The following is a 26,137-nucleotide window of genomic DNA, read 5'->3' as shown; positions in this document are numbered from 1 at the left end:
AAAGCCTACCTCCACCTCCAGCCATTAAACCCCCAGTCTTTCCTACTTCCTTTCCCTCCAGCCCTTGGCAATCACTAATCTGCTTTCTGTCTCTATGGAAACAGGTCTCTGCTACTGTGGCCATCTCATACTCATTTGCCTGAAATTTCCCAGGTTTGAACACTGAATTCCTGCATCCCAATATAACATGGGTTACCCTATTGGCACTGGATCCAACCCTAACTTCTCCCAGCCACCGTCGCTGGCCTGCGTCTCTCATTTCTGGAACCCAAGGGTCACCAGTAGGAACCCCTATCACCAATCCCCACCATAATCTCTGCCTGACCCTGATCCCAGACAGACCAGCCCTATTTGCTCTTTAGGGGAACAGGGAGTTGGAGGGAAAGTTACGAGTGAGAGGTTGTAATACCTTAAAAGAAAAAAAAAACTCTTCATGAGCAAAACTGGTTTGTTATTTTCATTTTCTTTAATTGTCTAGCATCGCTTTGAATAATGTGTGTGTGTGCTCAGTTGCTCGGTTGTGTCTGACTCTTTGTGACCCTGTGGACTATAGCCCATCAGGCTCCTCTGTCTGTGGGATTTTCCAGGCAAGAATACTGCAGTGGGTTGCCATTTCCTCTTACAGGGGATCTTCCCCACCCAGGGATTGAACCCATGACTCTGGCAACTCTTGTATTGACAGGGAGGTTCTTTACCACTGTACCACCTGGAAAACCCTTGATAAAGTAAAAAGTAAAGTAAAAAAAAAAAAAGGTTTTTTACACCAATTGTACTGTTGGGATGTAATTTTGCCAGGTTTACAAAATTCTCTTCAGCATTTGGTGGGAGGTCATTTTTCCCCTTATTTGCTAGCTGAACAGCCAAAATCACCATTGTTTTTGATTCTGCCTCTCCTTGAACTTCGCACCAGTCATTTCTCCCCTCACCACTTCCCCTCCCATCCTGGGACACCCTGGACCCAGGAACCATCTCCTTGGAAAGAGCATCAATTTTCAGTTTCTGTGCACTTAACATCTTTGCTTCAGCATGTTTTTGCAGTTTTGAGCTGTTTTTCTTTTTTTCCCCCCTGTTTGCACAAACTTTTCTGTAATTGGCTTCTTCACTCTTCATCAGACTTGCTTCTTGGGGGTTTTTTTTTTTTTTTTTTGGTGTGTCTAGTTCCTTCCATCAGGCTCCCTTCTCTGTCCTCACCCACCGAGGTACCCGACCAGCACTGGAGGCTATATTTTCCCTTTCACCCCGGATAGCAGCTCCCTTTGGTTTCTATATTTGCTTATTTGTCCCTTTCCACTTGGTGACTCATTCGACTTGGAAGAACCTTTGGACTAGACTTCCCCACCCCTGCCACTAGCCTGATCTGTTTTCTTGCTGTTATTATCACATGATAAGCACGGGAGTTTTTACGTTTCTCTCCCTCCTCCCACTCCCTCCTGAAATTTTCCAGTCCAGTTCCCTGCATGCACTATGAACTTGGAACTGTTTTGGAAAGTTTTAAAACTGGCCGACGCTTACAGGTTTCATGATCATATTTCCCAGTGAGCCTTAATGCTTCTCCTAATAAGCCCTGGGTTTCTTTCTTTTTACATGTTTATTGCTGGGGTGTGTATACTTACTTATCTCTACCCGTCATGGCAGACATTTAAGTAGATCCCAACTCTTTTAGATCCCCTGGAGAAGGAATTGGCAACTCACTCCAGTACTCTTGCCTGGGAAATCCCATGGAGAGAGAAGCCTGGCAGGCTACAGTCCATGGGGTCACAAAGAGTTGGACATGACTGAGTGTGCGTGTGCGCGCACATACACACACACACACAAACTCTTTTAATAAATAAATCAAAAGGTTACATTGTGAGAAGGAAGCTGTTTTAAAATTTGTCCTTAAGACATTAAGTCCATGTATCTGTTTGGTTCTTAGGTGATTTAGGAGATCTGGGTTCCTTCTTTCCTGCCCTCCTGGAGTCCTGGTGAAAATACTCCGTGGTGGTTTCAAGGAAGCCAGACAGTTCTGGGTTCAAGGGCTGCCCTGCCAATGACCAGCTATGAGATCTGGGACAAATCATTTCAACACCCCCAGCAGCAGAAAACAAACTATTTATGCAATGCCTGTTTTTGTATAGCTCAAGAGCTAAGAATCACTTTCACATCTTCAAACAGTTGAAAAAAATTCAGAAGAAAAATAGTAGCTCGTGTGTGTGTGTGTGTGTGTGTGTGTGTTAGTTGCTCAGTTGTGTTTGACTGTTTGTGACCCCATAGACTGTAGCCTGCCAGGCTCCTCTGTCCATGGATTTCTCCAGGCAAGTATACTGGAGTGGGTTGCCATTCCCTTCTCCAGGGCATCTTCCTGACCTAGGGATTGAACCTGGGTCTCCTGCATTGCAGGCAGATTCTTTACTGTCTGAGCCGCCAGGGAAGCCCTAGTATCTCACATGTGTAAATTGCTGCGAGGTTCAGCTTTCAGCATCCACTGTGTCTTACGGGCACACAGCCACGCCTGTTTGTCTACGGAATTAGAGATTCATGATCTGGTTCTGACTGCTTTTGAGCTGTTGAAGGTTGAATTGGTAACAGTGACCACCTGGCCCCCTTGGAGCTAAAAATAATTTACTCTCTGGCCATTTACAGACAAAGTTCACTGACCTCTGCTCTAAGCCTCACTTTCTTTGTTTCTAACTAAGCTAAATGTGACATCGTAAGGGTTAAGTGCCATGATCTAAGCCATGTGCTTGGTTATGGTTCTGGAATATTGGCTATTATCAACAACAATAACTTCTCTGAAAGTGAAAACGTGAAAGTCACTCAGTCGTGTCCAACTCTTTGCAACCCCTTGGACTGTAGCCCACCAGGCTCCTCTGTCCATGGGATTTTCCAAGCAAGAACACTGGAGTGGGTTGCCATTCCCTTCTCCAGGGGATCTTCCTGACCCAGAGATCGAAGCTGGGTCCCTTGCGTTGCAGGCGGATTCTTTACCCTCAGAGCCACCAGGGAAGCCCGGTTAACCTCTCTATCGGTGCCTTATCCATAGAGCTACGGTTCTGGAATCCCACGAGGTTCCAAGTCGCTCACATGTTGCAGTGTTTATGCCTCACTCCCTCCACGTCGTTTCTGAGTGGGATCTTTGTCTTTCAGGAGCTGCACCTCTGCGTCTCCCGCCGGCATTATGCTCTGGAGCGCGGCTGCCGGTTACGCGGGCTGCCGCCTGGAAATTACAGCGTGCGAGTTCGGGCCACCTCCCTGGCAGGCAACGGGTCTTGGACGGAAGCCACCTATTTCTACGTGACAGACTATTGTAAGTCTGCACGGCCACTTCGACTGGTAGAGTCTGTGCTTTGCGCTGGGCCTAGCAGGGCATTTCAGAGGATGCTTGGGGAAGCCTGGAGGCTGTGGGTACTGCCTCTGACCTGACCTTGGGGTCCACTGGCTGCCTTGTCCACCAGGGCAAGATGCTTGCCCTTTCTGAGCCCATGCTTCTTCATCTGACTATGGGTATAATACTAGGACCACCACTGGAGGTGAAGGGAAGCTTCGGTGACATCATGAATGTCAAGTGGCTGGCACAGGGCACGTGAGATAAGCACGTTCACTCCTGTTACTGGGGTCTCCGTCTTTGTCTTCAGATGGGCCATATCCTCCAACGGAGTATGTGGGAGCTTGTCTACTCAGCCTTGGGTGTGCTGGCAGAAAATGCTGCCATTGAGCGAGCTGGACACACTATGGACAGTAGAATAGGGAGAGATGGGGAGAGCCGAGCTGGTCAGGGAGTGCTTCCTGGAGGCGGTGACATCTTGGCTGAAACCTGGAAGAATGTATAAGAGGGGACAGGCCAGTGGGTGTAGGAACCCAGACACTTAGAAGGAGGGGCAATTCTAGACCAGGAGGAGTGGAAACTTGGGTGGGAGGGGGGCAGATAGAGCTTCTGCTTAGTTGGCTGGATTTTCATCTACCAAGCTTGGTGAGACTGTGGAAAGTGGAAAGGGATTCTTGCTGGGCTGGTTCTGGCCAAGATCGGGGTCAGGATGAGTGTTCTGACATAACCAGGTTCACAGCACTGTGATTCTGATGTTTTCCACTGGAGTTAGCTCAGACTCAGCAAGTTAAAGAGCATGGTTCCCACCAAAACTACACTCACCTCAGATGCCAGGTGCAAGCTTGGGGGTTCTCCACACCACCTGCACTTCTGACTGGCTGGCTACAAATTTGGGGGTTATCACAACCCACTCAGATTTAGTTGCTTGCTAGAGAAGACTCTGATGCTGGGAAAGATTGAGCGCAGGAGTAGAAGGGGACGACAGAGGATGAGATGATTGGATGGCATCATCGACTCAATGGGCATGAGTTTCAGCAAACTCCAGGAGATAGTGAAGGACAGGGAAGCCTGGCAGTCCATGGGGTCGTAAAGAGTCAGACATGACTAAATGACCAAATAACAACCTAATGGCTCATAGAACTCAGGAAAATGCTGTGGGACAGTGACAGCTTTATTATAAAAGATGTAAGTCAGGACCACTCAGATAAAGAGCCACATAGTGCGGGGGCCAAGAGCGTGGAAGACATGGGGGGACTGGAAGGCATGGCTCGTGTGTCTTCTCTCCATGGAATCAGGACACATCACAGCACCATCCTGGCATATCAATGTGCCCACCAGCCAGGAAGCTTCTCTGAGCCTTGGTAAACAGAGTTTTTATTGGGGTTTCATTATATCGGTGAGATTGATCAAGTCATTAACCACATGACTAAACTCCATCTCCAAACCCCCTCCCCTGTCTGGAGGCCAGGCTGAAAGTCCAACCCCTCTAATCACACACGTGGTCTTCCAGTGGCCAACCCCATCTCAAACTATCTTATCTCTTAGCATAAACTCAGGTGTGTTCCAAGGGCTTCATCAATAACAAAGACACTGCTAACATGGATTTTTCAAGGATTTAGAGGGAAACCATGAACAGAATTCGAAAGAAATTATGAAAGTGGGGAAAATATTTGTGACCTCATTGACAAAGAGTTCATATCTTTAATACAAAATGAATATGTATCTATGTCTCCTATGAGTAAAAGATATATGTCCTCACACAAAAATCAGGAAGGGATATAAATAGCCAATTTTAAAAGAAATAAAAAAATAGAAAACATAAGGGAAAAAATTACCAACTTCACTCAAAACCACACCAAAAGGGGGAAAAAAAGCAAATCAAAATGAAATAGAATTTTTAACTTATCAAATTGGCAAGTGTTTTGCTTGTTTCTGTTACTTAGTTACACACAGTGTTGTCCAAGAGTGCAGACACATGGATGTTATTTTTCATGGTGGGTGAGTCCTAAACCACAGTCCTTTAATAACGTATATCCAAAAAAAAGTTTCTAAAAGCTTTTACTGTTTCAACCAGCAATGGTGGTTCTAGAAATTTAAGGAAATGATCAGAGATGTCACCAAAAGATAAGTGATTGAGGAAATTCAGCACAGCTTACTAATAGTAGCTAACAATGGAGAATTAAATATTCAACACATTCGATTAACAACTCTTTCTTAAATAATAAGGAAGCTGGCATAACACCCAGGGTGTAAAATTTAAAGAGGCATTCACCCTCTGGGTGAATGGGCATGGCCCAAAGCAAGAGTTCCTCTCAAATTTTGCATCCTGGCTGCCTCCCTTCCTGAATCCTAGTTCTGGTGGCCACTGGAATCTCGGGAGTGAACTGGTCCATGGGTCTGGGAAGCAGAGGTGGGGTGGGGTGGGCAGCGTGGCTCCCAGGTGTGCCGGGTGCTGGGCAATCGCTAGCCTACACCTTTCCGCCTCCTAAGAAAAAGGAGGAGGGATGTGCCCACCACGGCACATGACCAGATGGTTTCCATTTTTCATGTCCCATCCAACCCTGAGTATTCATTGGAAGGACTGATGCTGAAGCTGAATCTCCATTCCTTTGGCCACCTGATGTGAAGAGTCGACTCACTGGAAAAGACCCTGATGCTGGGAAAGATTGAGGGCAAGAGGAGAAGGGGGCAACAGAAGATGAAATGGTTGGATGACATTACCGACTCAATGGACATGAATTTGAGCAAACTCTGGGAGACAGTGAAGGACAGGGAAACCCGGCGTGCTGCCGTTCATGGGGTCGCAAAGAGTCAGACATGACTGAGCAACTGAACAACATCCAATCATCAAATATTTAGAGAGGCTTTCTCCATGTGGAAGGAGGCAGTTTGCTGTCAATTCAGGGAGGTCCAGGAGGACAAGATGTCTCCAAATAGAGCTGACCCCTAAGGGCAGCATGGAGCAGTGGTCAAGAACTTGCTCAGATGGCCTGGGTTCAAATCCCTGCTCCACCATGAATCAGCTCTTAGACTTGGGCAAGAACTGTCACTTCTCTGAGCCTCTGTGTCCCATTTTATTAACTGGCATTGAGGTTAACACCACCCCCAACCCACCCCTGCCACTTTGGCTTATGGAATGATTAACTAAGATCTCCCACGCAGGGCACTTCAAACAGTGCCTGGTATGTTCATAAGTGTTCAGTAAACAGTTACTATTAAAGACCCAAAGGACTAGGTTCCTTCTCTGGTTTCCCAGAACTCACTTTCTTCCTTGGCTTGGAAGCATCTGAATACATGGGTGCATTTGTAATTACAGACAATTCAGCCTTGCATGAGAATTAGAAAGAATTAAGGCTGCCTAACGTTTCTTCAGTTGGTTTAGTTCTTTGGGACGACCCCCTGGCACACACAGGGCACTTGCGATGGATTTTTCATCTGCCAGAGGTACTGCTGGGATTGAAATAAGCTATTTAATTTGAAGGGTTCAGTGCAAACTGAAAAGACATGGTCCCTTGCTTAAAAAGTCTCAAGATTTTCAAGACAGGAAGAGCAGAGCATTGAACAGACAGCAGGACCTTCTGAGGGCTTCCCTGGTAGCTTCAGTTCAGTTCAGTCGCTCAGTCATGTCCAACTCTTTGCAACCCCATGGACTGTAGCACACCAGGCTTCCCTGTCCATCACCAACTCCCGGAGCTTACTCAAACTCATGTCCATAATGTCGGTGGTGCCATCCAACCATCTCATCCTCTGTCATCCCATTCTCCTCATGCCTTCAATCTTTCCCAGCATCAGGGTCTTTTCCAATGAGTTGGTTCTTCACATCAGGTGGCCAAAGTATTGGAGTTTCAGCTTCAGCATCAGTCCTTCCAATGAACATTCAGGACTGATTTCCTTTAGGATTGACTGGTGGATCTCCTTGCAGTCCAAGGGACTCTCAAGAGTCTTCTCCAACACCACAGTTCAAAAGCATCAATTCTTTTTCACTCAGCTTTCTTTATGGTCCAGCTCTCACATCCATACATGACTACTGGAAAAACCATAGCTTTGACTAAATGGACTTTTGTTAGTAAAGCAATTTTTTTTTAATATGCTGTCTAGGTTGGTCATAGCTTTTCTTCCAAGGAGCAAGCATCTTTTAATTTCATGGCTGCAGTCATCATCTGCAGTGATTTTGGAGCTCAAGACAATAAAGTCTCTCACTGTTTCCATTGTTTCCCCATCTATTTGCCATGAAGTGATGGGACCAGATGCCACGATCTTAGCTTTCTGAATGTTGAGTTTTAAGCCAACTTTTTCACTCTCCTCTTTCACTTTCATCAAGAAGCTCTTTAGTTCTTTGCTTTCTGCAATAAGGGTGGTGTCATTTGTGTATCTGAGGTTATTGATATTTCTCCTAGCAATCTTGATTCCAGCTTGTGCTTCATCCAGCCTGGCATTTTGCGTGTTGTACTCTGCATATAAGTTAAATAAGCAGGGTGATAATACAGAGCCTTGATGTACTCCCTTCCCGATTTGGAGCCAGTCTGTTGTTCCATGTCCCATTCAAACTGTTCCTTCTTGACCTGCATACAGGTTTCTCAAGAGGCAGGTCAGGTGGTCTGGTATTCCCATCTCTTTAAGAAATTTTTAGTCTGTTGTGATCCACACAGTCAAAGGCTTTGACTTAGTCAATAAAGCAAAAAATAGATATTTTTCTGGAACTCTCTTGCTTGTTTGATGATCCAGTGGGTGTTGGCAATTTGCTCTCTGGTTCCTCTGCCTTTTCTAAATCCAGCTTGAACATCTGGAAGTTCATGGTTCACATACTGTTGAAGCCTGGCTTGGAGAATTTTGAGCATTACTTTGCTAGCATGTAAGATGAGTGCAATTGTGCAGTAGTTTGAACATTCTTTGGCATTGCCTTTCTTTGGGATTGGAATGAAAACTGACCTTTTCCAGTCCTGTGGCCACTGCTGAGTTTTCAAAATTTGCTGACATACTGAGTGCAACACTTTCACAGCATCATCTTTCAGGATTTGAAGTAGCTCAACTGGAATTCCATCACTTCCACTAGCTTTGTTCGTAGTGATGCTTCCTAAGGCCCACTTGACTTGTCATTCCAGGATGTCTGGCTCTAGGTGAGTGATCACACCATCGTGATTATCTGGATCATGAAGATCTTTTTTGTACAGTTCTTCTGTATATTCTTGCCACCTCTTCTTAATATCTTCTGCTTCTGTTAGGTCCATACCATTTCTGTCCTTTATTGTCTTTGCATGAAATGTTCCCTTGGTATCTCTTTGTATCTCTAATATCTCTAATCTGGTAGCTTAGGGGTAAAGAATCCCCCTGCCAATGTAGGAGATCCAGGTACGATTCCTGGGCTGGGAAGATCCCTTGGAAAAGGAATTGGCAACCTGCTCCAGTTTTCTAGCCTGGAAAATCCCATGGACAGAGGAGTCTGAAAGGCTAAAGTCCACGGGGTCTCAAAGAGTCAGACATGACTTAGTGACTGAAAATCAACAAGGACCTTCTGAGTAGGGGACCTGGCTGATGGTTTGGGTTGCATGTCTATGAAGCTGGTGGTGAAGGGATAAAGCTGGTGCTGGGCAGTGGTCTGGGGTCACTGCAGGGGATACTGACTCAGGGACTAGAGAAGGGGAACAAGCGTGAGTGGCCCATTAGATGTATAGATATGCTTTCTGGCATGACCTTTGATGTGAACACATTTTGATGAGAACCCTACATTTTCTTATTCTATTTCAGTAGACGTGCCATCAAATATTGCAAAAATCATCATCGGTCCCCTCATCTTTGTCTTTCTCTTCAGTGTTGTGATTGGAAGTATTTATCTATTCCTGAGAAAGAGGTGAGTGTGGTGATATGCTGGTAAGTGGTTAACAACCAGCTCTCTTGGGGAAAAGTATGTCTACATGTGTGTTAGTCTCACGGTCATGTCCAACTCTTTGCAACCCCATGGACTGTAGCCTGGCAGACTGCATTGTCCATGGAATCCTCCAGGCAAGAATACTGGAGTGGATGGCTATTCCCTTCTCCAGGGGAACCTTCCTGACCCAGGGATCAAACCCAGGTCTCTTGCATTGTAGGCAGATTGTTTACTATCTGAGCCAACAGGGAAAGCCATATGCATTATGATAGGATTTAATTTATCCATTTTTTTTAGACTTGATTTCTTAGTTTTCAGTTCATAGTAAAACTGAGGCAAAAGTATAAGAATTTCCCATACACCCCTTGACCCATGCATGATCCCCTATCATCAACATTCCCCATCAGAGTGGTTATTTGTTATAACTGATAAACCTACATCAGTACATCGTTACCACCCAAAGTCCATAATTTATAATATGCTTCACTCTTGGTGATGTGCGTTGTATGGATTTGGACAAATAATATAATGACATGTTTCTACTGGGGCTTCCCCAGTGGCTCAGTGGTAAGGTTCAATCCCTGGATCAGGAAGATCCCCTGCAGAAGGAAATGGCAACCCACCCCAGTATTCTTGCCTGGGAAATCCCATGAACAGAGGAGCCTGGCAGGCTACAGACCATGGGGTCACAAAAGAGTCAGGCACAGCTTAGCGACTAAATAACTACCATAATGCAGTCACTCATGAACATATAGTATTTCTGCCATATGTATGCAATAATCTAAATAAATAAGATAACAGAGATGGAGAGAAGAGTGTCCAATATAGTAAGATACAGTGTGATAATTAGGAAGTGGTCAGTTTTGAGTATGCGTTACATTTGCTTTGAAGATAATATATTTAACTGTAGGCTTATGTAATTTCATTTTAAGCGGTGATTGTATTTAACAACTGGCAAATTTCCTGAAAATTTAAAGTTGTTTCTCATAAGCTGGAAGGAGATGGTTTCAGAACAGCAGTGGGTGAATAGTTTTTAGATGTTATAATGACAACCATAAATTATAGTTTATGGGTAAGCTGTTCCACGCTGATGCACTTAAGTAGCCATCTGATGGCTTCTGCTAAAAAAAATTAGGACCCCCATCCTCAGCGCAGACTGTATCCAGGATTATGTGGCTTCTGCTAGTAAGGGTAGCTGTTTGCTCTGAGGAGGTTATACCCTCCTGCTAGATACCCACAGAGTCCTGTGAGTTTATCAAGAAGGAGTGTCTCCATTTTTCTCATCCAGGCAGCCAGATGGGCCACTGGGACCACTGTATGCTTCTTCAAATCCAGAGTACCTCAGTGCCAGCGATGGTGAGTTCTATCCCTTTGCCTGTGGGTGACCAGAACCCCTCTGTTTGGTTTCCTATGCCATCTCCATCAATGGATAGTCAAGGGTTGGTACCCTGGCGGGCTGAAAAGAGTCTTCTTGCTCCCTGGAATCGGCACACCTGCCCCTTGTGCAGAAACCCTGTTACCAGGAGCAATTAGACACCTGCTGTCTGGCACTTGTTTGGATGGGCTGATCTAGATGGTCTAGATGTGCTTGGGCTGGGCTGAGACACCCTGAACTTGGTGCTGCTGCTCTAGAGATACAGAGCATGGATCCTATGCCAGAGAGCGTGCCAAGGGTCAGAGCCGGAAAGTGGTGACAAAACAGGCCATCCAAGCTGGGCGGTGGGGTCAGAAGCCAAGATGGGAGACTGGAGATGAGGGATGGGGCAAACAAGAAGCAAGGACCAGATGGGGAATATGGGAGGCTGGGTGGGTACCACCAGCACCTCTGCCGTTGGTGGCCACTGAATATGGGTGAGATGCTGATGCTGGTGACAGGAGCATAGGACCGATGACCATATTCCCTTGATTGTACCAAAGGGCAGTGAGTGACCCTTGTAGATAAAGCTTTGACTGTTCCTTTAGACATGAAGGCAGCTACTGCATTACAACCTTCTAAAATGCTTCATGCAGCAAAAAAAATCAAAGAGCAACTTTCAAGGCATGAACACTATTGCATGGCAGGATGCTGCTTTGGGAGACAAGGGTGGTGTTTTTAAGGATACCTGGGATTCATTTCAAAGAAGTCTGATAAGACATGCAGACATGGAAGTGACTGCCATGAGAAAGAAGTGTAGACTCATGGAGCCTGGAAAAACAGGAGGCAGGGCCACATGGGGAAGCACCAGTGTTGGTCAGGAGGCAGAGGGAGTGAGAGAAAAATATGAGCAAGAGGCTTTATTGTCTTTTCCATGGGAAAGGTGAAGTAAGACATGGGAGGGGCTAATTCAAGCTAAACTATTTCAGCAGGATCTGGGGCATAGGAACTGTCTCCTATCTGGACCTGGGATGATCAGGGCAGGGGGATGGTGACCCAGAGTGTGAAAGCCTGATGATGGAGGGGATTAGAATGTGGGTTCTGGACTGGCTGGTTTGCATATGAAAGGTGGACTCACAGGCACTTCATTTACTATCTGTGAATTGGCCACCCCTGGAAAGGGCAGTCCTTCCAGGGCCAGCAAGACCTCAAAGCATCAGAATAGAGAAACTAGACAAGGGAGTTATTCCAGGTGGGACTAGGCACAGAGTCCAGGAGTAAGAAGGGGTGAGTGTTGATCCAGAGCCTTCCTCTCTCTGTTTGGGGAGTGGCATTGTTAACCATGTCAGAGATGGGAAAGCTGAACCCCAGGGCTGCCATCAACTCCCTCAGTGTTGTGCATCCACTCTACTATCCTGCTTCCTTCTGGGGCTGCAGCAGTGGCTGAGGGCACAGGGGTGCTCAGTGAAGCTGGAAGTTGCAGCTCGTGGGTCTTTAAGGCCAGGAAGTTCTGGGCCAAGAGGTACACAGAGGGAAAGGTCCAGGCTCAGGGCTCTCGGGGGGAGGGGGGGGGTGTGGGAGGGACTCCCCAGTGAGTATGTGTAAGTTCATTTGGGTTCAGAGATTTTGTATGATCCAATGTCCCTGCAAGAGCCATTGGTGATGGTAGTGTGTTGCTTGGACTGCTGTACTCAGGCTGGGTGGCTTAGAAAACAATTTGATTTCTTCACAGTCCTAGAGGCTGGAACTCTGAGATCAAGGTGTCAGCAGGATGGGTTTCTCCTGAGTCCTCTCTCCTTGGCTCGTAGATGGCCATCTTCTCCCTGTATCCTCACATGGTTTTCCTTCTGTGTCTGTATCCTAATCTCTTCAAGGACTCCAGTCAGATTGGATTAGGGCCACTCTAATGACTTATTTTACCTTGATCATCTCTGTAAAGACTCCACCTCTAAATACAGTCACATTCTGAAAAACTTGGGTTAGGACCTCAACATATACATTTGTGAGGGATACAATTTTAACAGGCAACAGGTGCAGAGGAGAGCAGGAAGCATCATGGTTTCTCTTAAGACTGTGTATTTGTCTGCAAATTATTTGCTGCAGTGTAACAAACCACTACAAACTTAGGGGCTTAAAACAACCACTATCTATTGGCTCAAAATTTGGTGGGTTTGCCACCTGGGCAGTGCTCAGCTGGGTGGTTTTTCTGGTCTCACTCACATGGCTGTAGCCCTTTTGCAGATCCACTGGCACTGAGTTGTCTTGAATCGGCTCACTCACCTATCTGGTGGCAGGCAGGCTGGGTGTTCCCCCTTCCTTTTGGTACTTTGCAGAAACAACAGGCTTAGAAGGGAAGTAGCATCCTTTGGTAAGGGGACTCTGAAATCAGACAGGATGCAGGCTCAGCTTGGCACGTTACTGGCTAGGACCACGGACTGATTATGGCTTCTTCCTGAACCTCTGTCCATCCTGTTATTGGCCCTGTGCCCACTGCCCAGCACAAGGTCTGGGCCACAGGAACCACTTTAGTGAACATTTACAAGGAGAAGGTTGGGTGGGAGGTGGCCAGGACCCCCAAGGGATCTGCTGAGGGTGCTGTGTAGATAAGTGAGGAGTAGTATTTCCATGCTCTGTGTATGTGCCGGACGAGTGGGAGGTGCCTCGAGAGAAGATCACGCTCCTGCGAGAACTGGGGCAAGGCTCCTTTGGCATGGTCTACGAGGGCAACGCCAGGGACATTGTCAAGGGTGAGGCGGAGACCCGTGTAGCAGTGAAGACGGTCAACGAGTCAGCCAGCCTGCGAGAGCGGATCGAGTTTCTCAACGAGGCTTCGGTCATGAAGGGCTTCACCTGCCACCATGTGGTGAGTCCCCCTGCTGGCTCCGGGAGCAGACAAAGGCTTTATTTTTTAATTTTTATTTTAGTTTTTTAAATTTTAGTTGGAGGATAATACACTACCATGTGCAAAATAGATAGCTAGTGGGAAGCTGCTATATAACACAGGGAGCCCAGCCAGCACTTTGTGACGACCTAGAGCCTATATACTTATAACTGATTTGCTTGTTGTGTGGCAGAAACCAACACAACAGTGCAAAGGCTTCCTTAACACACATTCTCTCGTCCCACCTCCTCCATCCTTCCTCTTAATGCATACAGCTTGAGGATGCTGGGTGTGGACCTTCTGCCCAGCCCCCACTCTGCTGAGCATCCCAGAGGTGGCCCTTCCCTTCTCATTTCTCCAATCCCATCCTTTCCCACCTCACCTAGAGTGAGACCCTTTTGCTGTCCCATCACTTTCTAGAATCTTCTGTCTCTTCCCTCTTCCTGGCTCCTATGTAACCTTTAAACACTGTGGTCCACCCGATCCCTGCCCCCTACTCCCCAGTCAGCACAGACTCTCCCTGCCTTTCTACTCCTTTAGTTTCCCCTTGAGCCTGTGTCCTTTCATCCTTGCCCCAAGCATATTCTTGGAGCACCTGCTCTATATGAGCTCCATTCTCCTCTCTGGGATGCAGCGGATGTCTGTCCTCCTGGAGCTCCCAATCCAGAGGTGGGGACAGAATCTAAACCCAGCAAGTTCATGATGTCATCCCATGAGGAGACGATGCTATGGCAACAGGGGAGAGGAGGGCGGAGCTGGGGACTTGGGAAGGCAGCAGTGGCAAACGTATATTTGAGCAAAGACTCCGGGATGTAGGGACTGGGTTGAGGGACAGGTGAGAGGACAGAGCATCAGGCAGAGGGAACAGTTAATGCAAAGTTCTGGAGGTGGGCTCAGAGATACAAGGGTTTGCCTTGGCATGTTGCTGTTTGGGAGCAGCCATTTACTCACTTCTTTAAGTAGTATTTGTGCAGGCCACTGCAGGAGATGTTGCAGGGACAAGGTTGAATGAACCACTGTGATTCTTTTGGCCCTTGTGCAGCTTGCTTTTTTTTTTGGCCTCGCCCCATGGCTTATGGGATCTTGGTTCCCAGCACAGAGTCCTAACCACTGGATTGCCAGGGAATTCCCCGTAGCTTGCAATTTTCATCTGTACCATCCAGGACAGTGGGGCTTCCCTGATAGCTCAGTTGGTAAAGAATCTGCCTGCAATGCAAGAGACCCCAGTTCAATTCCTGGGTCGGGAAGATCCGCTGGAGAAGAGATAGGCTACCCACTCCAGTATTCTTGGGCTTCCCTTGTGGCTCAGCTGATAAAGAATCCACCTGCAATGCGGGGAAACCTGGATTCAATCCCTGGGTTGGGAAGATCCCCTGGAGAAGGGAAAGGCTACCCACTCCAGTATTCTGGCCTGGAGAATTCCATGGACTGTGTAGTCCACAGGGTCGCAAAGAGTCGGACATGGCTGAGGAACTTTCACTTTCATCCAGGACAGTGGCCACTCGCTTCCCCACCCCAAATCAACAAGATGTTGACCTTGGTGTTTCTTTGGAACAGACCAGGGCTTCCTACAGGCCACTCAGGACCAGGGTGCTGGGTGTGATGTAGGTACCACACAGAAAGACCCAGGTGGGTGGACATCTTCTCACAGACCCTCATTTCAAGAATCTCCCTCACCCTTGCTTATTCCACAGGTCCGCCTCCTGGGGGTGGTGTCCAAAGGCCAGCCAACGCTGGTGGTGATGGAGCTGATGGCTCACGGAGACCTGAAGAGTTACCTCCGTTCCCTGCGGCCTGAGGCTGAGGTGAGCTGTCTCCAGCTACCTGGCAGGGCGCCCAGCGCTCACGGGCCTCGGGCACCTGTGTGGCTGAACACACCCCCCTGTTTCAACTTTAGAATAACCCCGGCCGCCCTCCCCCTACCCTGCAAGAAATGATTCAGATGGCGGCAGAGATCGCCGACGGGATGGCATACCTGAATGCTAAGAAGTTCGTGCACCGGGATCTTGCAGCCCGGAACTGCATGGTCGCTCACGACTTTACCGTCAAAATTGGAGGTGCGTCTGGCGTTCTGCCTTGAAATGTGTGACCCAGGCTTTTTGGCTTCAGTTGTCTATAGCGAGCACTTCAATCTTTTCTAGCAGTGGGCAGGGTTTGGGATGTGGGCTCACCCTCATGCCGTAGTTTAATTGCATTTGTCCTTTACTTCATTCGTTCACTTCTTTAAGTAGTATTTGTGCTGGTGGCTGCAGGAGGTGTTATAGGGGCAAGGTTGAGTAAGTCACCATAATTTTTCTGCCCTTGAGAAACTTGCAATTTTTGGCCTGGCCACATGGCTTCTGGGATGTTGGTGGGAACCAACATCAGAGTCCTAACCATTGAACCCCAGGGGAATTCCCTGCAGCTTGAAGTTTTTCTCTGCACCATGCAGCACAGTAAAATAAAACAAATTCAGTAAAAGTAAACAAAAATAATTTAAATTCAGTAAAACAAAATTTAAAAATTCAGGAAAATAAAATTAATTCAATAAAATAAAATAATTAAAAATCAGTGAATTAATTTAAATTAATTTAAATTCAGTACATAGAATGAGGTTAATTCAGTAAAATAAAATAAAATTAGTTCAGTAAAATAAAATAATTAAAATTCAGTGAACTAATTTAGAACTTCCCACATAGCACTCGGGGTAAAGAACCCACCTGCCAAGACAGGAGTCATAAGAGATGCAGGTTTGATCCCTGGGTTGGGAAGATCTCCTGGAGGAGGAAATGGCAACCCAAGCCAGTATTTATGCCTGGAGAATCCCACGGACAGAGAAGCCTAGCAGCCTACAGTCTGTGGCGTCACAAAGGGTCCGATATGACTGAAGAGACTTAGCACTCACACATGAGGAGGTTGAGACTCTGTCTTGTCTGTGGGGTGTGAGGACAAGGGGTTGTGAAGGGAGGATCCCGCCTTCGGTTTCTGGCTGTGCAGCTAGGTGGGTAGTGGGGCCAGATCCAATAGGGAGCAGTAGGTTGGCTACAGAGGGTGTAAAGTTCAGCATGAGTGGCCTGTGAGGTCGCGGGTAGGAAGGGAGTTTTGCTGAGACTGAGATCCCCGTGTTGCAGGTCAGAGCATCGCTGCTTTGCTGCTTGGTGGTTCTTTTCTTTCCTTTTAAATGGTGACCCACCCTCCCCCTCCATACCCCCTGAGTACCCTCAGAATCCATTCTCACTGAATTTGGCTGTGACCCGGGTGAGCACACCCCTGGATCAGGTGAGCTCACCCCTGGAGCAGGTGAACTCAAGAGCTCTGCCAAGGGTGGGGGAGTAAAGACGGCAGACAGCTGGGGCGCAGCTGAAGGCTAAGAGCATGTGAACTGTTTGTTGTCAGACTTCGGAATGACAAGAGACATCTATGAAACGGATTACTACCGGAAAGGGGGCAAAGGTCTGCTCCCCGTGCGGTGGATGGCACCTGAATCCCTGAAGGATGGAGTCTTCACCACCTCTTCGGACATGTGGTGAGTTATGTGTGGGCTGGCGGAAAGAACACTGCACTTGAATTCCAGGTTGCTCTGCTAGTATGACCAGCAAGAGAGGAGTCACTTAAAAGCAGACTTCTTCATGGCTTCTCCATCAAGAAAAGGAAGGGATAGCATGTCGGGGGGACTCTTGCACAGCTACTATGACATTCCAATGAAGATTAGTCTTACAGGAATCTCTGAACTGCAGCATCAACTGGTTACAGAAGTGGCCAACCAGGTTCTAGTAAGCCAAGAAAGGGTGTGTGAGTTTATTTGAATGGCTTCATTGTTACTACTCCCAACTGTCATTGGCAGGTCTTTTGGTGTGGTCCTTTGGGAAATCACCAGCTTGGCAGAACAGCCTTACCAAGGTCTATCAAATGAGCAGGTGCTGAAATTTGTCATGGATGGAGGGTACCTGGATCAACCTGACAATTGTCCAGAGAGAGTGTAAGTGTAGAAAGGCGGTGTAGTGTGTGGGGTGCTCATTCAAAAGTCTGTGCCTTTTGCATGGATACTCATGTTTGCATATTGTATGTCTATGTGTGTTTGTGTTTGCAAGTTTTATCTTTGAATACACACTTGTGTTTTATATGATGTCGGTATGTGTGTTTTTGCTTGCCTTTTGCATGCACACTTGGATTTGCATATTGTGTCTACATATTACTACATGCTTGTGTGTTATATCATTACATGTGTGCTTTATTGCCTTTCATATCTTCAGAAGGTTGTATAGGACACGGCACAGCAGTGGTTATTTGGGGAATAAAACTGGAGAGCTGGGGTGGAGACTTACATTTAACTACATATTCTTCTTATATCTCATTGAAAGTGGAAAAAAGAAATCACGAATTATAAATACTAAAGCTTCAGGGGTACGTACACCATATCCCCTTCCAATATTTGTCTTAAATTTTTGTTGCAGGAGCAGATGTACAACACAAACATCAAATGCACATCAATAAACACTTGCAAAATTGTCCAGCATTGTAATAGTCCAATAAATGTAAAGTAAAATAAAGGAAAATACTATCTTCCTAAATTAGCAATAAAAAGAAGGGAGGGAGAGAAGGAAAGAAGGAAGAGTTATGATATTCACTGCTCTCAATGGCATGTCTAGATAGTCATTCATGTCACTCTATTGTAAGAATTTTTTGTTTGTTGTCCTTCAGTTGCTAAGTTGTGTCCAACTCTTTCATGACCCATGAACCTCCAGGCCCCTCTGTCCACGGGAATTCCCAGACAATATTACTGGAGTGGGTAGCCATTTCCTTCTCCAGGGGATCTTCTTGACCCAGGGATCAAACCCAAGTCTTCAGCATTGGCAGACAGATTCTTTACCACTGAGCCACCAAGGAAGCCCATGGTAATAATAACTACTCACAGAAATTTTATTTAAAGTCTCCCAAAAAAAAAAGAAAGAAAGAAATGATCTAAACATCCAACAATATGAAAACTGGCAAGTAAATTGATAAAATAATCAATAAAGTAATTTGATAAAAGAATACACTATAGCAATTGACATTTCAGATGATGCTTATGAAGTATTTTGTAACTCAGTGGTCTAGGTTATGTTAAAATATTAAGGGTAGTAAATGTGTATAAATTGCATTTCCAAATGTATCCAGACAGAAAAGACGAGATTATATCTGAAAGAGAGTTGTGTGCAAGCTGTATTTTCACTATATTGTTGGGTGTTTTCTACCTCTCTACAATAAGCATTTACTATGTATTGCTTATTGCATGTAATATTTCTTTACTAGTGTTTCTGGGGAAAAAAAAAAAGTTTGCCTTCCTGAAAAAAATGCATGGAAGAAGGCCATTTTGATGCTTCATCCTTGAAAGAATAAGGTATCAGTTTAGAAAACCTAATTTGAAGAAATCTCACATGCAAAAAAGTATGAAACAGAGTTCCTTGGAAACTTGGAGCAAAATATTTCTAAACGTTGCTCCATGAAGTTTCTCTCCTGGCTATGTCAGGAGGAAATTAGTGCCCCTAGGGTGGGGACCTGCCAACTTTTCCTCTAAAGGGCCATATGGTATTTTCAGCTTTTGGGGCCTGGCAGTTCTCTGCCTTGTAGTTCAAATCAGCCCGGGACAATGCATAATTGAATGGGTATAGCCACGTGCCGATAAAATTTTATTTACAAAAACACTTGGAGGACCAGACTTGGTCCAGGGGTGAAGTTTGCCAACTCCTGCCCTGGAAGAAGTTACAATAGTGAAAGGAAGAGGTAAAATGGAAATCTTGAGCCCCGGGTCCTATCCTAAGTAAAGTCATCGTCCCCTGATCCCTCCCCTCCTTTCCTTCTCCAGAGAGTGGGCCCTGGGCTTGCGGAACAGCTGCTCAGAGCTGGCCCTCTACGATGGGCCCACCCAGCTACCCTCATTCTGAGCATCAATGTGTATATAAAATGATGAACCCGCAGAAATAGACCTACAGACACAGAAAAGAGACTTATGGTTACCAAAGGGGAAAGGAGGTGGGGAGGGATAAATTAGGAGTTTGAGATTAATAGATTCACACTCCTGAATATAAAATAAACAAGGACCTGCTGTATAACACAGGGAACTATATTCAATATTTTGTAATAACCTATAAGGGAAAAGAATCTGAAAAATGATTATACATACACGGGGTTGACCAAAGTGTGTGTTTCCATAACGTCTTACAGAAAAATCTGAATGAACTTTTTGACCAACCCAATCTATCTGAGGGCCTCCTGGTGGCTCAGTGGTAGAGAATCTGCCTGCCAATGCAGGAGATGCAGGTTCAGCCCCTGGGTCTGGAAGGTTCCCTGAAAGAGGCAGTGGTAGCCCACTCCAGTATTCTTGCCTGGAGATGTGGGTGGACAGCGGAGCCTGGGGGGCTGTAGCTGTGGGGTCCTAAAGAGTTGGACATGACTTAGCAACTGAACAACAGCAACAACAAAAATATATATATATCTGAATCCCTTTGCCGTACACCTGAAACTAACACAACATCGTAAATCAACTCTAATATTAAAAAAAAAAAAAAAAAACAAACTGATGGACCTGGCTGGTCTTCACCAAGTGGCAATATCAGGAGAGACCCTTGTGGATCTGGTTTGGGAAACCCTTGGCTCTCTTTTTAAAACCATCTTTCACGCCCTTCGAATGGCTGTTTCTGCTTGACCCTGGAAGGTCAGCACTTGTCCGCATGGGAGTGAGTGCCCTGCAGGTGCGGGGTGGGGGAAGGAGGGCCGCTTGGCGGGGGGCCCCGGGTCCTCACTCTCCACGTGCCCCTCTCTGTCCCGCAGCACCGACCTGATGCGGATGTGCTGGCAGTTCAACCCCAAGATGCGTCCGACCTTCCTGGAGATCGTGGACCTGCTCAAGGACGACCTGCACCCCAGCTTTCCTGAAGTGTCCTTCTTCCACAGCGAGGAGAACAAGGCGCCCGAGAGCGAGGAGCTGGAAATGGAGTTTGAGGACATGGAGAGCGTGCCCCTGGACCGGTCCTCGCACGCGCAGAGAGAGGAGGCCGGGGGCCGGGATGGAGGGTCGGCGCTGGGGCTAAAGCGAAACTATGACGAGCACATCCCCTACACCCACATGAACGGGGGCAAGAAAAATGGACGGATTCTTACTCTGCCCCGGTCAAATCCTTCCTAACGACCCCTGCTAGTGGGGGAAGGGTTCCTGAATTCACTTCCCTCTGGTTCAAAGGCCTCCAGAAAACTCAGGATTTCCACCTAACTCTGCCACAGTGTCAAACAGAGCTCAGAGATCACGACTATCCATTTCTGTTCCTCTTCTGACTTCAAACGCAGTGGTTCCATTGCCTATTCGACTTGTCATCTGAGCACTTAACTGTGAACCTGGATGGGGAAGGGGTTTCCACGGCTGCTGTCCTTTTGGGCCACCGAGGTTTCAAGCCCAGATGTTATTGTTGTTATTATTATTATTATTTTCCCTAGTAGTTTGAAAGAAAGCACCTATTTTTACAAAGTTTTTTTTTTTTCTTTTTTTGCTAGTGTCTGAGCTACAGTAGAAAACATAAATCTTGTTTATGAAGCTAAAGTTAGAAAGAAACAAACCCAGTTCTAGTAGAATCCCAAGCTTTACCGAGTGGGCTTCAGGAAAGTGTTTTTTCATCCAGGCTGAAGGATTGTTTTTTTTTTTTTCCTTCACAAAACCAGTTCCTCAAATTGACCAATAGCTGCTGCTTTTGTACTTTGGATATGGGTCTGCAGTCCCGATGTGTGGCTCCTGTGTGCACTTATGTGTGTGTGTGTGTGTGTGTGCGCGCGCGCGCGCGCGCACACAAATCATGTGTGCTGAGTGGACACTTTGGGGATCAGCCCATGAAGGTTCAGCTCTTCTGGAGTATGTGAGTCCCTGCTTCCCTCCCCACCCCTTCCTTCTTTTCTACTGGGAGACTGTGCCCTCAACCAATTCTTCTGTCCCAAATGGGGCCTCAGGATTCTTCTCTCCCTTAACTTTGGTGAAAAATGTTTTCTGGAAGCCACGGGAGTCATTGGAGTGATAATGGATCTTTTCAAGACCAAACGAAGCCAGGACATAGGAAAGATTGTTAAAAAGAAGAAAAGAAAAATAAGAACTGAGATGATGAAGAGTTTCGAGAATATATTTGTAACATATTTAATTTTTAAAAAGAATCTCCAGTATCCGCCTCATAAATTATTGACCGTTTCCTGGGGTGGGAGGTGGGGCGTGTGGGTTTGTCTGCCTGTGTGGGGCAGGAGGAGCCAGGCACCAGTGGCCTCTTTGCTTGGTCTTCAAGACATCCATTTTTTCTGGGACTAAAGCCACATTAGCTGCTAATCCTCTGGACATCGTGGTGAGGCCACGCTGAGTGTGTGGGCGATGGGGTTTGATGGATGGTTTGGTTTCTGCTCTGAAAAGCTGAGCCCTGCCTTCAAACACACTTGTGGCTCCTGGATCTTCTGGTTCCCTCTGTGTACTTCTCAAGCTTCCTCAGCGGGGTGTCCATGTCCCACAGGGATTGTGCAGATTCGGCACCATCAGATCTCAAAGTGGAACAGCACGAGTGGACTCTGAAAACACTAGCAATATGAAGACGTGCCTGTCGGTCCCCTCCGCCCGCAGGGCATCCGACCGTCCTCAGAACTGAGCTCCCAGAAGCTGCTCTGCGCCCAGTGACTTCAACTGGACCAGGTGTGGAGCCTGAGCTGAATTCTCAGGTACTTAACGATCGTGCAGTCCCTAAGAGAGTCGAGTCCGGAGGAGAAATCGCTAAGGACCTTCACACTACGGAGAATGTGAGAATGGGCGTGATGCCACAGTTGCTTCCCTTCTGGGGGACGAATGACCGCTGCTCAAATACAGAACATGATGGACTCATTGCCATGGTTCATCCAAATCATCACCCACAGGTTATCTCTCGAGTGCATTTTCTCACAAGTCTTAGACTGCTTTCCTTCTCTTCTCAAGAATTGTGGGCTTCAGAACACCTGGGATGCCACGGTGACCTCCAAACCTTCTCAGTTCTTGATGAAGAACACAGGTAGACACGCATCCCAGTTGCCTCTGGCTATCTTATTTATACGATTTCAGAAATGACAGCATGTCAGTACATTTCCAGGGAGCCTCAGTGATTGGGTACAAGGAGCACAGAAATTATTTTCGCCAAATTTATTTTGTACATAGACAAGGATCTGTATGTAAGTTAAAAAGGAACGAAACACGTAGATCTAGGTATTTTGTTCTTTTCGTAGTAAATTTGTAGTGGCCATATACTACGGTAGCAGCAATTTTCACTTTTTTCTAATTCAGAAAGGTTTTCTTATATTAGGGGAAAATTATTTATTTTAATATATAAAAATCACTGTAAAAAAATCACTTTCATAAGAAATGGTGAGCATGTAAAAAAATTTTTTTCAAAGAAAAATAAACAGGTGAATGTGGGGTAATGATTTTTTTTTCCCAGCACAGTCTACCTCAGTGTATTGTTAGGATGTGGTTCAATAATGGACATCTTTGAGACTTCAGAATTCTGTCTGGATCCGATCTGAATCAGGGAAGATTCATATCAGCTGATTCCGAATGCCAGGGACCAGTAAGAATTTTGAGGGAGGGAGTGGGGCTGAAGTATGGCTTTCATGTGAGCATAGATCCTTTTCCTGGCTGATAATATTCACCTCTGAATTTAATCTTCCCTTTTTTTTTTTTTTTTTTCTTGTTTGATCCTCCATCCATTGACACCGTGGCCTTTAAGAATGAAGCAAGTTTCAGGCCATCACGATGGATCTGATGTGTCCAGTTCTGAGCTACCCTTAGCTGATGAAGGAAGCTGCAGTGTTGAGACAGAGACAGTCTTTGATCCAGCCAGCATGCTCCCTTCCCCTTAGAATCTCCATGGTGTGAGCATCTAGGTGCCCTAGGCTCTCCATGGTTTATTTCCACTCTTTTTAGGCTGAGATGCTTTGGGTGGGGAACATATCATTGTCTTGGGAATTTCACACACAAGCACTCAATGCAGTGTCTGTTATTCTCTGAGTGGGAAGGGAGATGTTGAGAAATCTCAACCCTAAACCCACTGAGAGGCTGAACGCATTTTTTTAGCAACAAAACCTTGGACCCTCTCATTTTGGTTTGGTTGACTTCAAGATGATGCTGTTTGACCTTAGGTACTTTGACAACCCATGTGTAAGCCTAGATGGGGCCAGCAGAAATGCTGTTGTACGCACCAAACCTCACTGCCCTTCCCATACCTGTAGGCACCACCCCAGCAGAGTCACCTTTCTCCACTTGCCCTGGAGAGGTACTGTAAAGTGCTGGGTCTGCCCTTTGTGAATGGAATTCCCCCGACTTCATTTAGCTATCTCTGCTGCAGCAGTGAAAGAACAAGCAGGCTTGGATCACAGCCTCCTTTTGCATCAGATAATGTGGGCTCTGTCACAACAGAATTCAGTCCTCGAAACGGATGTCCTGGAGGATTGTAGTGATGGATTTTTTTTTTTTTTTTTTAAAGCAACAAAGCCAGCTTTGGTTGAATTTTTTGTTTTTGTTTTTAAAGGTGTCTCATTATTTTAAAAGCCCTTTTTATTTGTGTGGCAAAAATAAACATATAGTAGTTCCTCCCTGGATCAGTGATGTCAAACACACGTCTGGAAATGTTTGTATTCTGGGAGCTGTCCTGGGTGCTTTTCTGTCGTTTTAAGCTAGTAAGAAGCGAGAAGTGTTGCTGGTTCTCTGGATAGATGTTGAGCACAACTAAAAGAAAATGTGGGAATTGATGCGAAGATCTGCACAAACAATCTGAGACCACTGGAGACTGCCTCCAGTTGCTAGGCAGATCTCTGTCTCTCCAACCGGAGCAGATGATCTGCCGTGAAATGTGCTTGTTGGGTTGGGAGGTGTTTATCTGAAACAGCCATAACATTGATCAGTGGGCAGGGTTTGGCCCATGCTCTTCATCTGGGTACATGAGTGGATGTGCTGTAGTCCCCCAAATGACAATCTTTTTCTTCTTTGTGGTGGGTAGAGGTTGGGGTTCGAGTGCCACTTGACACCACAGGCGATTCAGAAATGATGATTTTGTTCAGAGTTGGGGGATGGGGTTGCGCTGATTATATATGAATGATGCCCGTAGAATGATATCCCTTCAGAAAACCTTCTGGAATGTTCTTGAGAATATTGATTTACACCAGAATTGAGGTTGGGAATAGAAAGTACGGATGGGCATTTGTTCTTTAAAAGACTTTATAAAGGAATGCAATGGATGTTCCGAGGCTGTACCTGGAGGTGAATGTTTCCTTAGGGGTCCCCCAGAGACAGAGGGAAAGAAAGACTTCTTGAGCTCACTGTCATCTTCTCATACCAGTCAAGGTCCAGAACCAGGCTCTGGCCACATTTTTATTTGGGTTTGGGCCCTAAAAATCCTTGTTAAAACTCAAATCAGGAACCCAGGGCTCTTGGTCCCATTTGAGAAGAAAGGAAACAGTATTCCCTCCCACAGCCCCAAAGCATGAGTGTCTACACCCATTCAGGAATGGCTTGTCTCTCCACCTTGTCCCAGGTGGGGTGGGGGCGGGGGTCCAAGCCCTGCCCGTCAGCAGCAGACACCTCCTGTGCCTCGGCTTATGCGGAAATCAACTCAGAGACACAAGACCCACCAAGAGCTCAATTCTTAGATTTTTCAATGTTTTCCTACAAGAGCCAAGTAGCACCATATACAGAATATGCCTTTTTTTTTGAATATCAAAATTGCTCTGCATGTAAAATATGGGATAATTACCTGTTTATATGAAAATTCGGAATAAATTATCTGAGAATACTCTTGTTCCTGTGTGGTGTCCAAGCCAGGACTTGTGAACTGTGTTAAGGCAAATCCCTGGGGTGTTGTGGGTATTTGTTATGAGAGGAGGCAAATCCCTAGGTTCTTCATAACAGTGAATCAGGAGGTTAAATATTGCTGCCATAAGGTTAGTGATAACTCACTGATCCATACCTGTACTGTTGAATCAACCCTTTACATACTGAACTATTTCTATACTAGTTGGTAAGTACCTGCCACCTCAGGGACCCCAAACTTCCCCAGGTTCCAAACACTAACCCTAAGAATACCAGGGAACCCCAAGATCTTGCTCCATTCCACCATGCTGGAGACTTAGATGCGGAGTAGTGGCCAGTGCAGTGTTTGCTGCTGTCTGCTTACCCAAAGGAAGTCACATAGATGAGCCCAGAGTCAGCCTCAGGGGAGGGAGGTCTGTCTGAGGGTTTTGATTGAGGGTGTGTGTGAGTGGGAGTCAGTCCTGCAACAATCACCCACACTTCTTACTTTACCCTTCTGTGGTTGAGAATGATAGACCTTCCTTCATCTGACCATGTGTGTGAGTGTGTGTGTGTGCACGTGCGCACTCTCAATCATGTCCACCTCTTTGCAATCCCATGAACTGTAGCCTGCTAGGCTCCTCTGTCCATAGGATTTTCCAGGGAAGAATACTGGAGTGGGTTACCATTTCCTTCTCCATGGGATCTTCCCAACCCAGTGTCTCCTGCATTGGCAGGTGGATTCTTAACAACTGAGCCACCAGGGAAGCCATATGACCATAGTGAGGATCAAATAAGGTAACATTTATCCCCCAGACCCCTCCAGGTTCCTCACCACTAAGAAACTGATGCCACTGCTAGGTAGTAGCCCGAATTGTGCCTCCCTGGGTTAGTGAAATTCAATAAAGCCTCTTGGAAAAGGGAAAATGCTTTTCTCCCCAGGA

The 26,137-nt window shown here is 46.2% G+C and overlaps 1 protein-coding gene across 4 annotated transcripts in view; it reads left to right on the top strand.

Annotated features, from left to right (window-relative positions):
• The window catches only part of INSR (insulin receptor), a 141,250-nt gene extending 116,053 nt beyond the window's left edge, over positions 1 to 25,197 (top strand). For 2 of the 4 annotated variants that reach the window (XM_070464727.1, XM_070464721.1), the window contains 9 exons: positions 3,127 to 3,286; positions 9,053 to 9,152; positions 10,459 to 10,526; positions 13,143 to 13,387; positions 15,100 to 15,210; positions 15,303 to 15,462; positions 16,781 to 16,910; positions 17,229 to 17,363; positions 20,195 to 25,197. In XM_070464727.1, coding sequence (XP_070320828.1) covers positions 3,127 to 3,286; positions 9,053 to 9,152; positions 10,459 to 10,526; positions 13,143 to 13,387; positions 15,100 to 15,210; positions 15,303 to 15,462; positions 16,781 to 16,910; positions 17,229 to 17,363; positions 20,195 to 20,549 — 1,464 coding nt within the window. In that variant the 3' untranslated portion in view covers positions 20,550 to 25,197. Of the gene's footprint in view, positions 1 to 3,126; positions 3,287 to 9,049; positions 9,153 to 10,458; positions 10,527 to 13,142; positions 13,388 to 15,099; positions 15,211 to 15,302; positions 15,463 to 16,780; positions 16,911 to 17,228; positions 17,364 to 20,194 lie in introns of all 4 variants that reach the window. The other 2 variants (XM_070464725.1, XM_070464718.1) reach the window with 1 other exon arrangement.
• Positions 25,198 to 26,137: the final 940 nt, after the last annotated feature.

Source organism: Odocoileus virginianus, chromosome 3 (assembly GCF_023699985.2).
Source record: "Odocoileus virginianus isolate 20LAN1187 ecotype Illinois chromosome 3, Ovbor_1.2, whole genome shotgun sequence".
Classification (NCBI taxonomy): Eukaryota; Metazoa; Chordata; class Mammalia; order Artiodactyla; family Cervidae; genus Odocoileus; species Odocoileus virginianus.
The sequence above is the reverse complement of the archived record's forward strand: the minus strand, read 5'-3'. Positions and strand labels throughout refer to the sequence as shown.